This window comes from Ursus maritimus, unplaced genomic scaffold (assembly GCF_017311325.1).
Source record: "Ursus maritimus isolate PB19 unplaced genomic scaffold, ASM1731132v1 scaffold_6, whole genome shotgun sequence".
NCBI lineage: Eukaryota > Metazoa > Chordata > Mammalia > Carnivora > Ursidae > Ursus > Ursus maritimus.
In genome coordinates this window covers 21,135,701-21,149,340 of record NW_024426774.1, presented here as the reverse complement: position 1 = coordinate 21,149,340, position 13,640 = coordinate 21,135,701, and the positions used below count along the sequence as shown (strand labels likewise).

At 47.4% G+C, this 13,640-nt stretch overlaps 1 protein-coding gene across 2 annotated transcripts; it reads right to left on the bottom strand.

Annotated features, from left to right (window-relative positions):
• Nucleotides 1-407: 407 nt before the first annotated feature.
• On the bottom strand, nucleotides 408-11,243 carry NRBP1 (nuclear receptor binding protein 1). 2 transcript variants are annotated; one of them, XM_040623028.1, is made up of 18 exons: nucleotides 11,097-11,243; nucleotides 7,649-7,878; nucleotides 7,335-7,457; nucleotides 6,792-6,893; nucleotides 6,311-6,400; nucleotides 6,118-6,158; nucleotides 5,675-5,769; nucleotides 4,110-4,193; nucleotides 3,868-3,926; nucleotides 3,621-3,719; nucleotides 2,122-2,254; nucleotides 1,844-1,949; nucleotides 1,650-1,700; nucleotides 1,417-1,552; nucleotides 1,147-1,200; nucleotides 998-1,061; nucleotides 680-735; nucleotides 408-603 (listed from the first exon to the last, which is right to left on the bottom strand). In XM_040623028.1, exons 2-18 carry the CDS (start codon nucleotides 7,856-7,858, stop codon nucleotides 499-501), a joined length of 1,608 nt encoding a protein of 535 aa, XP_040478962.1. In that variant the 5' UTR covers nucleotides 7,859-7,878; nucleotides 11,097-11,243; the 3' UTR covers nucleotides 408-498. The 2 variants fall into 2 exon arrangements, with proteins under 2 accessions (XP_040478962.1, XP_008698529.2); XM_008700307.2 differs by lacking the exon at nucleotides 11,097-11,243 and adding an exon at nucleotides 10,304-10,431.
• Nucleotides 11,244-13,640: the final 2,397 nt, after the last annotated feature.

The window sequence follows — 13,640 nt, the reverse complement described above, 5'->3', positions numbered from 1 at the left end:
GGCTCCGAGCCCGCGCCCCCTAGCGGGGAAGGCGCACACACACACGACGCTTTTAGCAAAAAGTAGACTTTTATTACAGCAGCAACTGAGGCGAATCGAATGGCCCCCCAGGGCCACCACTGCAGCACCACCCTTCTCTCCCGCCCCGTCCGCCCCAGCGGGATTGTAGAATTCAGCTCCCCCAGTGCCCGTGGGCCTCCTTTCCACACAGGCTGGGCGGGAGCCGGCAGATCAGCTACTAGCCCCCAACTAGAAGGCGGCTGCTGAGAAGGCCCAGGCCCACGTCTGTGCAAAACAAGTAAACAAAGTGCAGAGGGGAGGAAGAGAAGGGGAAGGGGGAGGGTGATGCTCAGAACCAGGGAGCCCCAAAGCCCTCCTGAATAATAAAGGAGAGAAGGGGCTTCACAGGGTAATACTGACTGGGGGGAGAGGGCAGGAAGGCTGTCGCGCGTCTAGTGACGGCCACAGCTCTGATTAGGGGCCTGGCCCGAGTGAGCTCTAAGAGGAAACGGTGACAGCGGCTGAGTTGAGGGTGCTGTTCCTGGCAAAATTGAACTTGTTCAGGGTCTCCTCTAGCAGAGAAGTCAGTCGGCTCTGGTCAGCCTGGGGGAGAAGAGCTGGGTGAGACAGGGCCAGAGCAGAACGGAGCGGCCAGGGCGGCTGAAGGCAGAAAGCTCACCTCGCTAATGAAGCCCAGCTGCACCAGCTCGGCTGCCAACTCGGGGATGTTCTCATCTGACAGAGAAAAGGGAGACGGTGAGCACGGTGTGGGAGGAAGGGGCCCAGAGCCCTTCCAACAGCCCCAGTCCAGTCGGCCCAGTTGGCCAAGAACGATACAAGCAAAACTGTCAGGTCTACCCTCCAGTTTTAGGAACTAAGACATTTGTTCTGTGTGTGTCAATGTGTTGACGCCTTGTAACCTTCTTCCCCGCCCCTAAGAATGTCCCTCACAGATAAGACTCAGACTCTCCTCCTCTGAGGGGAAGGAGAGACTCACTTGGCATCAGGTCACAGCTCAGGTGCCGGTTGAGTTTGTCCTCCAGCTTCAGAAGAAGCGTCAGCTGGAGAAGAGGACAGTCAGAAAATGAGGCGCCTCTTCTCCACCCCGACCACCCAGCCCTGTGCAGTCCTGGCCCCAAGCCTTACATGGTGTTTGACTCCCTCCTCCACTGACTCGATGTTGCACTGCATCAGCACCACCTAGGGAGAGGGCACACAGAGGGTCACCACAGAGGGTCACCACAGTAGTACTGCCAGGCAACAAAAAGCCCCCGACGGCTGGAAGACTTTCCAGCCCACAGGACAAGCCTGTAGAAAGCAGAAACACATTCTTCTCTCTAAAGGACAAAGCCTTATTTGACGTGTCCTCTCCCTTCCACCATGACCACAGAGACCTCCACACGCACATAGCCCCACCTTGCGGGTCTCCACCTCAGCTGGTTCAGGTGTTGGAGTCTTGACAGAGGGGGGCACAACAGGTGACGTCACCTCCTCCTGCTGAGGCTGCTGGGGCCGAGGTAGCCCAAAGGCTGTCAAGGGGTAGATCCCATTCCTAGAGCAAGATCAAACCGGTCACATGGGCTCTGTGAATGCCTCAGGACACCCACCCCACTTCCTCAAGCAAGCCTTTCCTCTCACCCTTCTCTCACCTGACATCTTCAAGGAATTTATCCAATTCGAGAGCTGGTGACTGAGAGTACCTGCAAGAGAAAAGAAAGCAAGCAAGTGAAAGGAAGGAAATAAGCAAAACAACAGATTCAACAATTCCCAAAGAATGGACAGTTGACAGAACCCTCAGTGGTAGTGACAAATCTGTCCTTTTCAGACCCTCTCAGTTACTCACAAAGTCTGAACTGGTTCCCTTCCTGGTCCTGCAGGGATTTCAGCCAGGACAGCACTGGTATCCATGTTTTTGGTGATCTCCTCCAGAGCATTCTCTGGGATCATGTCTGGAGGACATGGTGAAATGGGAAGTTACGGAGGGATAGTCAGATTAATGTCATGGAAGGCCCAGGGGTTCTGGGGGGTAAAGAATTCCTTTGGAAGTGGAAAAGGAAAGAGAGCATTGTTAGTGACGCTCCAGAGAGGAAGATAATTCCTAGCAGGGCCAAGGGGACTCACGTTGGTGTCCCACAATGCAGTGGGCAGCAAGGAGTTTGAGCGAGGGCACTTCAAACAGTGCTGGATGGAACAGAAGTTCTCTGGCTGTTGGTCTGCGAGCAGGCTCAGAATGCAGGCACTTTTGAATGAACTCCTAGAAAAGGGAATGAGGAAGTAGAGCGGGCATCTGGCAACCAGGCTACTGTGTTCATCATGATACTTCATCACTCATTATACGTAGCACAGGCTTCGTAAATACCAGGCGGTCAGCACTGGTTGACAGAGTAAACTCTTACATGTATTTGAAAGGGCTCTCAAGACTCTCAGGTATAGAGAGAAGACTCTGAAGTATATGAAAGGTATACTTCACTGTTTTTCCGGTTTTAATTGTTTTTCTACTCACTCTTCAACCACAAGCTTTTTTTTTTTTTACTATTCAAACTTCTGAAAATTTTTTCCCAATTTTCTACTTCTGTGCTTTAATAGCCCACCTTCACTGCCTACCTTCCTCTCTGACCCTCATCAAAGTTACTTTCTCTGTTCCCAAACCTATCTGTTGTGGTCAACAGTATAAGCCATCTTTTTATTTCCCAAGCCTACTACCACAATCTCCTTTGTCTCCTACCATCATTTATGAAGTTCACTGGCTTTCCCCAAGCTTCCTCCACATACACCCCCGCCCTTTCCCACCTCCCATAGGTCCCATGACAATTAACCTGCTTTTCTTTTAAAGATTTTATTTATTTATTTGACAGAGAGAGACAGCCAGCGAGAGAGGGAACACAAGCAGGGGGAGTGGGAGAGGAAGAAGCAGGCTCATAGCGGAGGAGCCTGATGTGGGGCTCGATCCCACAACGCCGGGATCATGCCCTGAGCCGAAGGCAGACGCTTAACGACTGCGCCACCCAGGCGCCCCTAACCTGCTTTTCTTTTCCTCCTTACAAACTTGAAGGCCAAGAAGGTGATAAACCTAATCTGTCAGTTGAATGCCCCAACCTAATGGTGAACTAGAAATTTACTCCACACTAGCCTCAGGACATTGTCTAATGAGTTACAACCTATCCTTGTTGGACCTTCCTATAGTCTATTTACTATAGTCTATCTACTGATTCATAACCTTATACCCTTTAAATCCTAGCTCGTTATTTCAGGGCACTTTCCCTACTTAAAACTATATAAATATAAAACCCCAAATGACGGATTTAATTCAAACTGATCAATTTGTTAAAAATAGCAAGATGGTTGTCTGACAGCATACACCAGTTACCTGAGGTAACCATTAAATTAGTTTACCTCCAGGTAGACACACCTAAATTAACACACAACCTTTACTCCCAACCTGTGTGTGTGTATACAAAAAACAAAGTAGATGCCACCTAGGGAAATATTCAGATATTCACTGCTTTTGCCTGTCCTTTCTGTTTTCTTGCTCTTAGAAGAGAGCATATTCCAAGTAAAAAGGAAGAAAAACCCAAAGACATTTCAAAGTCTGTTGAGGGAGTGATCCAGAAGATTCTTACCCTCTGTAATGGGTCTTCTAGAAGCTGGATGGCACTGCTGATAGCTTCCTGTGGCACATATGAGGACTCTCCATTGCCCTGAATCTCCAGCACTGCCATCTGCAGGGGACCAGAAAAGACCAATAGAAACTTCAGAACTCAGTGCTCCAGAATCAACCCCTCAAGACCTTACTTGTCCTTCCTCCATTTCCCCCTTCCATCTTCTAACTTGACCCCTTTCCATCACCACAGTTTGTGGTTTCCTCACCTCCAGTGCACACATGCCAAAGGAGTAGATGTCCACTGCTGTTGTCACATTAGTGACTTCTAGGGAAAACAGAGGAGGCTTTGGTGAATCAGAGGATGGGGGCAGGGAGTGGCAGAAATGCCTTTTAAAAACTTTTTGTATGCCAGCAGAGAACTAGAAGTTTCAGTTCTATTATCTCTGGGCGTCAGGTTATAAGGTGGAAACCCGGGAACACGGAGAGGGCAGAGAAACTGGTGCCTCACCTCCATACTCTGGTGCAAAGAAGTGTAGATTCTTCTGCTCTTCCCGACAAGTCTTCACATGATTGTTGATAGTGTCAGGAGCCACTGGGAGTAGGGGAGATACCCACAATCTGACCACCATCAACAAAGCACAGTCTCACTCCAGAGAGGTCCCCAAAAGCCAAATTCTCTCCTGAAGACTCTAACCCTCAAGGTGCAAACCCGTCCTTTTCCCATCTTGAACCACAACTAAACACACCACCTACTTCTCCTTTCTTGGGTCTACTGCTTCTCATTTAAGGTCCCTAATTCAGTAGCAACAAAAACTCCACACTCAACTAATAGCTATATAAGGGTCCTTGAGCTGGCCAAGAAGCAGTGGAGGCTAAGGAAAAACTTTTGCTTGTGATCTGCTCACCTTCCCCAGAGCTCAGGAATATCTAAATGTTTGGTCTAGTTCTTTCAGCCACCCTGCAAATAGCATAAAAACTTAGGCAGCCCTTCCTAATCTGGGACAATTAAAGATCTCAGAAACTTGGATAAAAAAAGGGTAAGAAGGATTAACAGTACAACCAACTAGATAGCCTCCTTCTTACCCACCTTTGCCGACTGAAACTGAAAAACAACTCAAAGTTGAACCAATACCCTTGAATCAGTCTCACATTTAATCCATCAAAATTTTAGACTCCTGCTCTACTCCCTTATTCCTCACCATTGCTGCCACAAGCCTGAACGAGGAACCAGGGCCTGGCCCAGTTTGGACTCACTCAGATCATAAACAATGACTACAAATCACAGAGAGTCTGGGAGCACAGTATGATTTAAGGAACCAGCCTGATGATGAAGGGAAATAAGAATCCAGGACATAAATGGCCAGCCAGGCAGAATCCACAGGAAACAAGCAAGTTATGGAAGGGCAAGCAGGTGGGGCTGTTAGGGAGAAGCCAAGCAGGGATAAGTAGGCAGGGGAGGTAGGGTAACAGGGCTCGCTCCCACGACTGCATGCACTGGGCAGCCGCAAAGGGGAGCAGAGGGAGCACAAACAGAGCCCCAAGTGGGGCAACAGGGAGCTCTCACCATTAGCAAAAATCCTATGAAAGACTGTTGGGAACAGAGCAGCCCGTAAGCGGGAGGGAGGAAAACAGAGAAAAGTTGTGAGCGATGGAGCAGCCAAGCCCCAGACAAATGGACACACAAACCACACACAGACACGGCACACAGAAATGTTATACACTGCACACAGATACACGGCAAATGAAAGCACTCACAGCAGGCACAGCCTGGAACCTCCTTTGATAGGGTCTGGCCCCAGGGGCTCAAGTCAGACCTTAGACCCATCTCTTGCCCTTTCCCAACCTCCTATCAAGATCTCTGGATTAACCTGCTTCCCTCCAAAAAAGGTATAATATTAGACCCTACCCTTAGTTGACTGGCCTCTCCCTATGAATGACCGCTAGCAAAGTCCTATCTCTTACCACCAGCCCACGCCTCAGAATTTTGCTCTATTCTCCCCACTCCTTTCATCTTACCCCCATGGTTCCCAAATTCCCGAGGCTCCCCTGCCCAGAACCTCTCCCTCCCCTCACCAGAGCCAATCTTGATGAGTCCGTTGTGCTGGATGAAGATGGTGTCACAGGTCAGGTTCCCATGGATGATGGGGGGGTCACAGGAGTGCAGGTAGCTGTGGGGGCACTGGGCTGTTAGAGGGGCCACTGGGAAATTAAGGGCAGGGGGAACCCAAGGGTTAAGAGGAGCAAGGGCCTGGTCTCCTGCTGGTCACCACAAAGATAATCCCCACACTCTGAATCTCCATTATGCCTGATGAGTTAAATAGCTGGATAAGCACTAGGAGAAAGAGGTCGGAGATAGTATCGTGGTTAGGGATTAGGATAGACTCTTTAAAAGACCAAAATTAGGGGCCTAATTTTGACAGTATAGGACTCAAAAAAAGTGGGCAGTGGCAGAAAAGAACAGCAGAGAAATGCTCTAAAAACCGTTTGGGGAAAAACACTAACCAGATCCTACTTACCTAAGGGCAGAGAGGATTTGTGTGCACCAGCGCTTCCAAGCCTGGAAAAGTTTGATTAAAGGGTCAGCAATAATCCCCTCTCTTAACCCTCTAACTAGTTCCCCTCCATCCCTTCCTGATTAGCTTCATGATTAATATAATCTTTTTAAAACCCCCAAACCAGCCTAAAGCCTCGTCTGTTCTCCCTCCATACCTTTTCATTCATAGTCTTGTGGTTCTTTTTGGTCTTCTTCAGAAATTGCTTAAGACTCCCAGATGACATGTATTCTGTGATAAAAATGACCTAGAGAGGCAAAGCACTCAAATAAGGCCTTAGAGTAGAAATGATCCCCTACCTGATGACATGCACACCAAATATATATTATATTTGGAAGGCTGGTGGTGATGGTTAAGTTTCCCTCCTTCTGTTGTTAGCACCACTTCCTCAGATTTAAGAGGATGAAAAAAAAACTACCGAAGAATAAGAGCTATGGGAAGGAAACAGAAGTTTGCTCATTTCTGCCCTGTCCATCACCAGACAAAAGGCATAGGTCATGGGCAAAGCCCTACTCTCTTCTCTCCACAACAGTTGATTCCAGTTTTGTTTCAAAACTACCTTATTTTCATCTCTGAATGGAAAAAGAACAATAAATGTAGCTAGTCTGTCTGGGGTAAGCTCAAGAAAAACTTCTTACCCTGGCCTTGTTCTCTTTAATGTCAGCCCAATATTTGTGAAACTTAACAATGTTGAGATGTTCCAACTGAATCAGATTATCAAACACAGCACGGACTTTTTCCTGAGAGAGGGGAGAGAGTGGGATAACAGGTTCAGAAATCACTGTAATCCTGAAAAGCCATTCCTTATCCCTCCCCAGAAATGATCTAATCCCAACACACTCTCCTCCTAATCAGCTTCTCAACACCAATTCCTCTTTAACACCTGCATGCTTTTATTTAATTTACATTCAATTAGTTAACATACAACGTATTATTTGTTTCAGGGGAATAGGTCTGTGATTCATCAATCTTACATAACACCCAGCGCTCACAACATATATCCTCCCCAATGTCCATCACCCAACCACCACATCCCCCAACCCCCCTCCCCTCCAGCAACCCTCAGTTTGTTTCCTAAGACTAAGAGTCTCTTATGGTCTGTCTCCTTCTCTGGTTTCACCTTGTTTCATAACACCTGCAGTCTAACACCCCACAGGCTATATCCTTTCACCATTACCTACCTCCTGCAGCTTGTAGTTCTTGCGCTCAGAGAACTGGACCTCATTCCACACAACCTCTACGCCCTCCTCTGTATCCATGGCCAGGTATGCACTGTCAATACCTGGTACATTCCGTTGATTCACCTAAGAAGAAATTCAAATGGAAAGGAATTATTAAAGCTACCTTATAAACCCTCCATTTTAATACTCCATATGATCATTCTTTCCTAGGCTCTGATCTATCTGTTAAAGTTTGGTCTGCCCCTTTGAGACCTTCCCCTTCCACTCTGCACTTAGAATTCACTCCCCCAAGAGTGACATTACCACCACCTTACCTCTTCTCGCCTCTTCTGCCACCGCCCACATGGTGACTCTTCCAAGATCTCAGACTCATCTTCACTTTCTTCCTCTTCCTCTGGGGAAGCAGCTGAGGTCGTGGAGGTCACAGGAGGTGACACTGATGTCAGGCCAGGAGCTGAGGACGAGGATTCTACCTTTGGGTCTGAGCCACTGCTGACTACTGTCTGGGACTCCCCCTCCGACATGCTGGAACGAACACTCAGGCCTGCATTGGTGGGGGAAGGATGGAGGGAGAAGGCAGAGAGGGTCAGGACAGACCTATAAAGATTTAATTCTGGGGCACCTGGGTGGCTCGTCAGTTAAACATCCAGCTCTTGATCTCAACTCAGGTCTTGATCTCAGGGTCGTAAGTTCAAGCCCCACACTGGGCTTCACCATTAATCCTAATAACCTCATCTGGGGGCACCTGGGTGGCTCAGTCGTTAAGCGTCTGCCTTCGGCTCAGGGTGTGATCCTGGCATGCTGGGATCAAGCCCCACATCAGGCTCCTCCGCTGGGAGCCTGCGTATTTCTCTCCCACTCCCCCTGATTGTGTTCCCTCTCTCGCTGGCACTCTCTCTCTCCCCGTCAAATAAATAAATAAATAATCTTAAAAAAAAAAAAAAAAGGAAAGCAAGAAGATATTTGATTTTAAAAAAAATTAACCTCATCTGCAGTTAAAAAGGAAAAAAAATACACCTCCCTTAATTCCTTTAAATTCAAAATCAAATTAGTCCTGTCTGAAAACTGAAACATTAACTACTTAGTCTACAGAAGGGAATTTATCTTGGTTGAAGATAACCCACCAGGAGTGGCAAGCCTCCTAAGATTTATGACAATACAACCCCCATTAGTAAGGTCCAAATGAACAGCCAAATCAGGGACAGATATCACTCCTTCTCAGCAATACTCACTCAATAGTCTTCCCTTTGAATCCTCGCCTGCCTCTGTTTTCACTGTGCTCAAGAACTAAGCTACATGGGCCCTGTTCAGAACAGATGACTCCAGACCCCAAAATGTTCCACTGATTCAGCCCTAAGGCTGGACCTGTAGCACTCTCAGCAAATTTATCCGGCTGAAACCCTCAGCTAATTTATTCCACTAGAATTCTGGCATTCCCTAGCCACCCCTCCTATACAGAGATCAAGTCTGTCAGCCCATGCTGAGGCTACCCTTGGGCCAGGTGACTGGCAGTGGTTAGTGACTTCATCCCTGATGACCTCACCTTCCCTGTGATGTGAGTGTGCAAGGGTATTGGTTAGCAACATTTTTTTTCATTCACTCATTCAACAAATGTTTATTAAGCACTTACTGTAGGCCAAGCACTGAGCTAGGTACTTGAGATACAATAGTGAATAAAATAAATGAGATGCCCGCATCATGGAGCCACAAATTTAAACAGATCTAGGACTTTCAGCTTCCAGCTCTCATTTCATTCACATAGCTCAAAGCTCCACCCGCTGGGATACTAGATCTGACAGAGATATTCCCTTAAGAACAAATAACTCAAGGGGCACCTGGGTGGCTCAGTCAGTTAAGCGTCTGTCTTGGATCAGGTCATGATCTTGGGGTCCTGGGATGAACCTGGAATCAGCTTCTCCCTCTGCCCCTCCTCCCCCTCATGCACACAAGCTTGCTCTCCCTCTCTCAAATAAATGGATAAAATCTTAAAAAGAAAAAATTTTTTAAAAAAGAACAAATAACTCAAGACATAGCAGTTACAGGAAATAGTATAATATTTTTTTCAAGGCACATGGCTACTTGGAAGAAAAAATTCTCAAAAGCTAAATGTCGCTAACTTGTCCAGTCTCAGGACAACCGCTGAATGGTATTCTAAATCTCTAAGAACAAAGGCTGTGAAGGAGTTAAAACCTGTTGTGTGCTGGGCTTGAAGGAGTGCTCCAGTATGAAACTGACATTCTGGAAAGTAGATTTCCTCCTCTAAGTTCAGAATATAGAAGCCTCTGATCAACACCAATCTTTCCAAAAGCCCTCATTTTAGAACTCTTGGATACCCCTTTCTGCCCATCTCCATCCTCAGCCCACACTGTGTTTAACCCAAATCAGGAGATTCTTACTAGATGACATTCTAGTAAATACCAGAGAACCACAACGCACTACAGAGAAAATCTGGCAAGATATTCTTCCCCTGTTTATTCAACCAGCCAAGAAAGCTACTACCTATCTTAGAAATCTACCAGAAAACGAGTTAGAGATCATTTTCCTTTTTTCTTCCCCTGAAAAGTAAGAAAATGGTAAGAAAGTTCAAATGATTACTTCCTAGAACAGCTATATTTATAGAATGCATCTTGAATCTGAACAGCTAAGTAAAATTTCCAGCGAGATTACAATAGGAAATACCAGTGGAGTTCTAATACAGGAAGGCTATAACCAACCAATGGGCTCTAAGGAAACCTCTGGACTCAGGGCACAGACAATTAACCCACAAAACACTACAAAAGCAGCCAGGCCTTTTCCAGTCGCAGACACATCCTTGGAATGTGCTCGTCTTCTCCCTCCCCAACCTTTCCCCTGCAGGCAAATGAAGGTACCGCCCAAGATCCCCCAGCACTTCCCCTCCTGATGAAGAAAGCTTTGTAACGCTGGGATTTTCATCTCAGAGTCGTTCAGAGGTTTAAAAGATCACATACGGAAAAGGTCATTTACGCCCCTACAAGGGATTCTCCTCGCCGCCTCCAGCAACCCCGAGAAAACTGTGTTCACTTCTGAGCACTGTAGGTAGATCGTCGCGCAAAGTTTTTCTCGGAGACTTTTATTTTTTGGGCTGCAGCCCCTCTGCATTTCAACTCCTCGGCAACAGCTCGCAGGCCCCGGGCCTCTGAGCTACCCTCACCCCGACCAGACCAAAGGGCCTCCGGGACCGACAGGACTGTCCGGTCAGACGTCAAGCAAGCGCAGGGGACCAATTCACGCTCCAACAGGTCGCCCTGCCCGCAGTCTGCAAGGGAGCGCCAGCAACCCCGCAGGCCCGAGAGCCACCGGCCGCCACCTCATCAAAGGCCGGCCCCGCGGCGCCGTCAGGGGCGCAGGCCACGCCCCCGCGCAGTCGGCGCGCTGGCCTCCGCCAGCAGGCGCGGCCCCGACGCTGCGCTTCCGCAGGCCGCGGGGCCCGCCACCACCGCCCCCGCCGCCGGCCCCGCCTCTCGTCAGCCCCAGTTCGACACGAACGCCAGGGCCTCGCGCCCCGCACCGGCAGAATTCCGGGTCGCCGCCACTCAGGGCAGGCCGGGCGGGCCCGGCAGAGACTGTGGGGCCGGGGCGGCCCCTCGGCTCCGGCGGGCCGGGCCGGGCCTGAGCCGCCGAGCGAGCAGAGCTGCCACCAGACACCCGCCTGCCCGGGTCCCAGCGCCCCGGGCAGCGGAGACCGACCCTTACGTCCTCTCACCGAACCCCTTCCTCCCGCTCATTCCCCTCGGGGCTCACCTCCCGACTCCGCTCCCCGCAGCCTGCGCTTCAACTCTAGCTCGGGTTCGGGGTCGCGGACCAGAGAGACTCCCTCACAGCTGCGCTTCGCAGCGCAACCGAACTGCGGGCCCCGCCCTCGCGGCGTCCCGACCAACAGATGGGCGGTGCCGCACTGCCGTTGGGTTTCCATTGGATAAGGCGGCCAAGATGGGCGGTGCCCCGGGAAGACGGTAGCTCGCTGGCATAGTCTTCAACCCTGTCTCCTCCCCTTGAGCCTGTCCGGCCGAGACCTCTCGGAGGCTTCGGTGTCTTCGATCTCAACTGCGGCTGGTCTCTCTGTCCACCCCTCCGTCCAGCCCAGGTGCTCCCGATGATTCTGCTGGGTGAAAGGAAGGCCTTCCCTCTCTCTTGAAGGCGCCATGACAGTTCTGGTCTGACTAAAAGACAAAAGGAGCGAAAGACGTAGCCTCAGTCCGGGAGGAGCGCCCACCCACTTTCATTATTGGGGGGGCGAGGGGTGAGACTGCGCAGGACACCAATTCTTCAGAAAGCTTAAAAATTTTCCTGAATATATTCTGAAAATTCCTGAAAATTGCATAGCACCGATAGTTGCCAAAACTTTGCAAGAGGTTTTCACAGATAACTCGTTTGATTCTCATGAGACATTGAAATTATCCTTCAATGCTAATTGGCAAATGCAAAAAACTGAATCAGAGGCGTTAAGCTATTCACCAAAAGTTGATAGGAGCCAGATCTGACATCCAAACAGTAAGATTTATCAAAGTCTTCCTTGAGAAGATGTTTGGAAAGAATTTGGATTGACTTCGAAGAAGTGGAAAGAAAGGATTCTGGGTGAGCCCATTGATCTGTGAAAACTAAACGCTGAGCCCCAGCGATATAAATTCGTTCTGCCATTAGACGTATATTATGGAGGGAGGAAGATGAATCAACTGTCACAACTTGGGAATGTCATAATCACTAAATTTCACTGTCCTTAAAGGAAATCTCTAATCCTTCTTAACTAATACAAAGAAGGATACAGTATCTGGCAAAAGCCCTCTCATTTTCTCATCTCTTCGCCTCAAAATAGTTATTTTTTGCAACCCATCTTTCATCCTTTGATTCTTGACCTTTGAAAGAGAGGGCTTACACTTTTAGAAATCTGCTGGAAGTTATGGATCTTGTTTTGAATATTTAAAAAATGGATTTGTCCACCAAATTTAGCATATAGTTTCAGAAGAGTTGAGGTTAAAATTCTTTGTTCTAATCTTCAAAAAAAGGTTGTACCTCCTCCTCTCCAGGTTAACTTTTTTTCCTTGGGGGCTCCAAAGCAATTGGAGCACCAGGTCCACTATAAACATTCATTAAATATCAGTTGATATTATCATCATAGTTTCTCATTCTCTTCTGTCAGGTCCTTATCATTATCAACCTTTCCTTTTCAATTAGCTCCTTCTTTCAAATATGCATAGAGAACCCATTGGCATCCTCCAGCTCTCATTTTATTTTTAACTTTTCATGTTTAAAAATATCAAACACTGCATTTTTGCCACCTCATTATTTTTCCTGCTTTAAAAAATAATAGGGGCACCTGGGTGGCACAGTCATTCAGCTTCTGCCTTCAGCTCAGGGCGTGATCCCGGCATTCTGGGATCGAGCCCCACGTCAGGCTCCTCTGCTGGGAGCCTGCTTCTTCCTCTCCCACTCCCCCTGCTTGTGTTCCCTGTCTCACAGGCTCTCTCTCTCTGTCAAATAAATAAATAAAATCTTTAAAAAAATAAAAAATAATACATATCTGTTGTAAAAAAAATCAAAGTATTTTTAAAATATTTAACATAGTGTGACAATATTTATATAATAGCTTCCATGTGCTGTGGTCCACTGTTTTGCCTTATGACATATTAATTTATTTAATACAAGAATCCTATGGAATATTGTGAATTAACAATTGCTATTAGAATGTGAAAATCTCTTGTAATCCTACTTAACCAAAATAAGACTGATGTATCTCCATTTTTTCTGTGTATATTAATATATGTGTATATAATTTAAAATGAAAGCAAGCTGATACTACATAATCTCTTTCAGTTTACTCTTTACTTTTTTCCATGGCAGCTCATATAGCATTACTTTAATTTTTAACCACTGTAGAGTATTCCGTTGTCCGTTTAATTAGTAACTACTGGGGGGCATCAGGGTTATTTCCAACATTTATTATTATAAATAAAGCTGTAATAAAATCCTGCTGCACACATCTTTGTTTGTGAAAATTATTTTTATACATTCTTAAAAATGGAATTGCTAAGTCAAGAACTAAGAGCACTTTAACTTGAATGTATATTGCCAAGTTACTCTTTAAAAGGATATCAAGGGGCGCCTGGGTGGCATAGCGGTTAAGCGGCTGCCTTCAGCTCAGGGCATGATCCCGGTGTTATGGGATCGAGCCCAACATCAGGCTCCTCTGATGTGAGCCTGCTTCTTCCTCTCCCACTCCCCCTGCTTGTGTTCGCTCTCTCGCTGGCTGTCTCTATCTCATAAATAAATTTAAAAAATCTTTTTAAA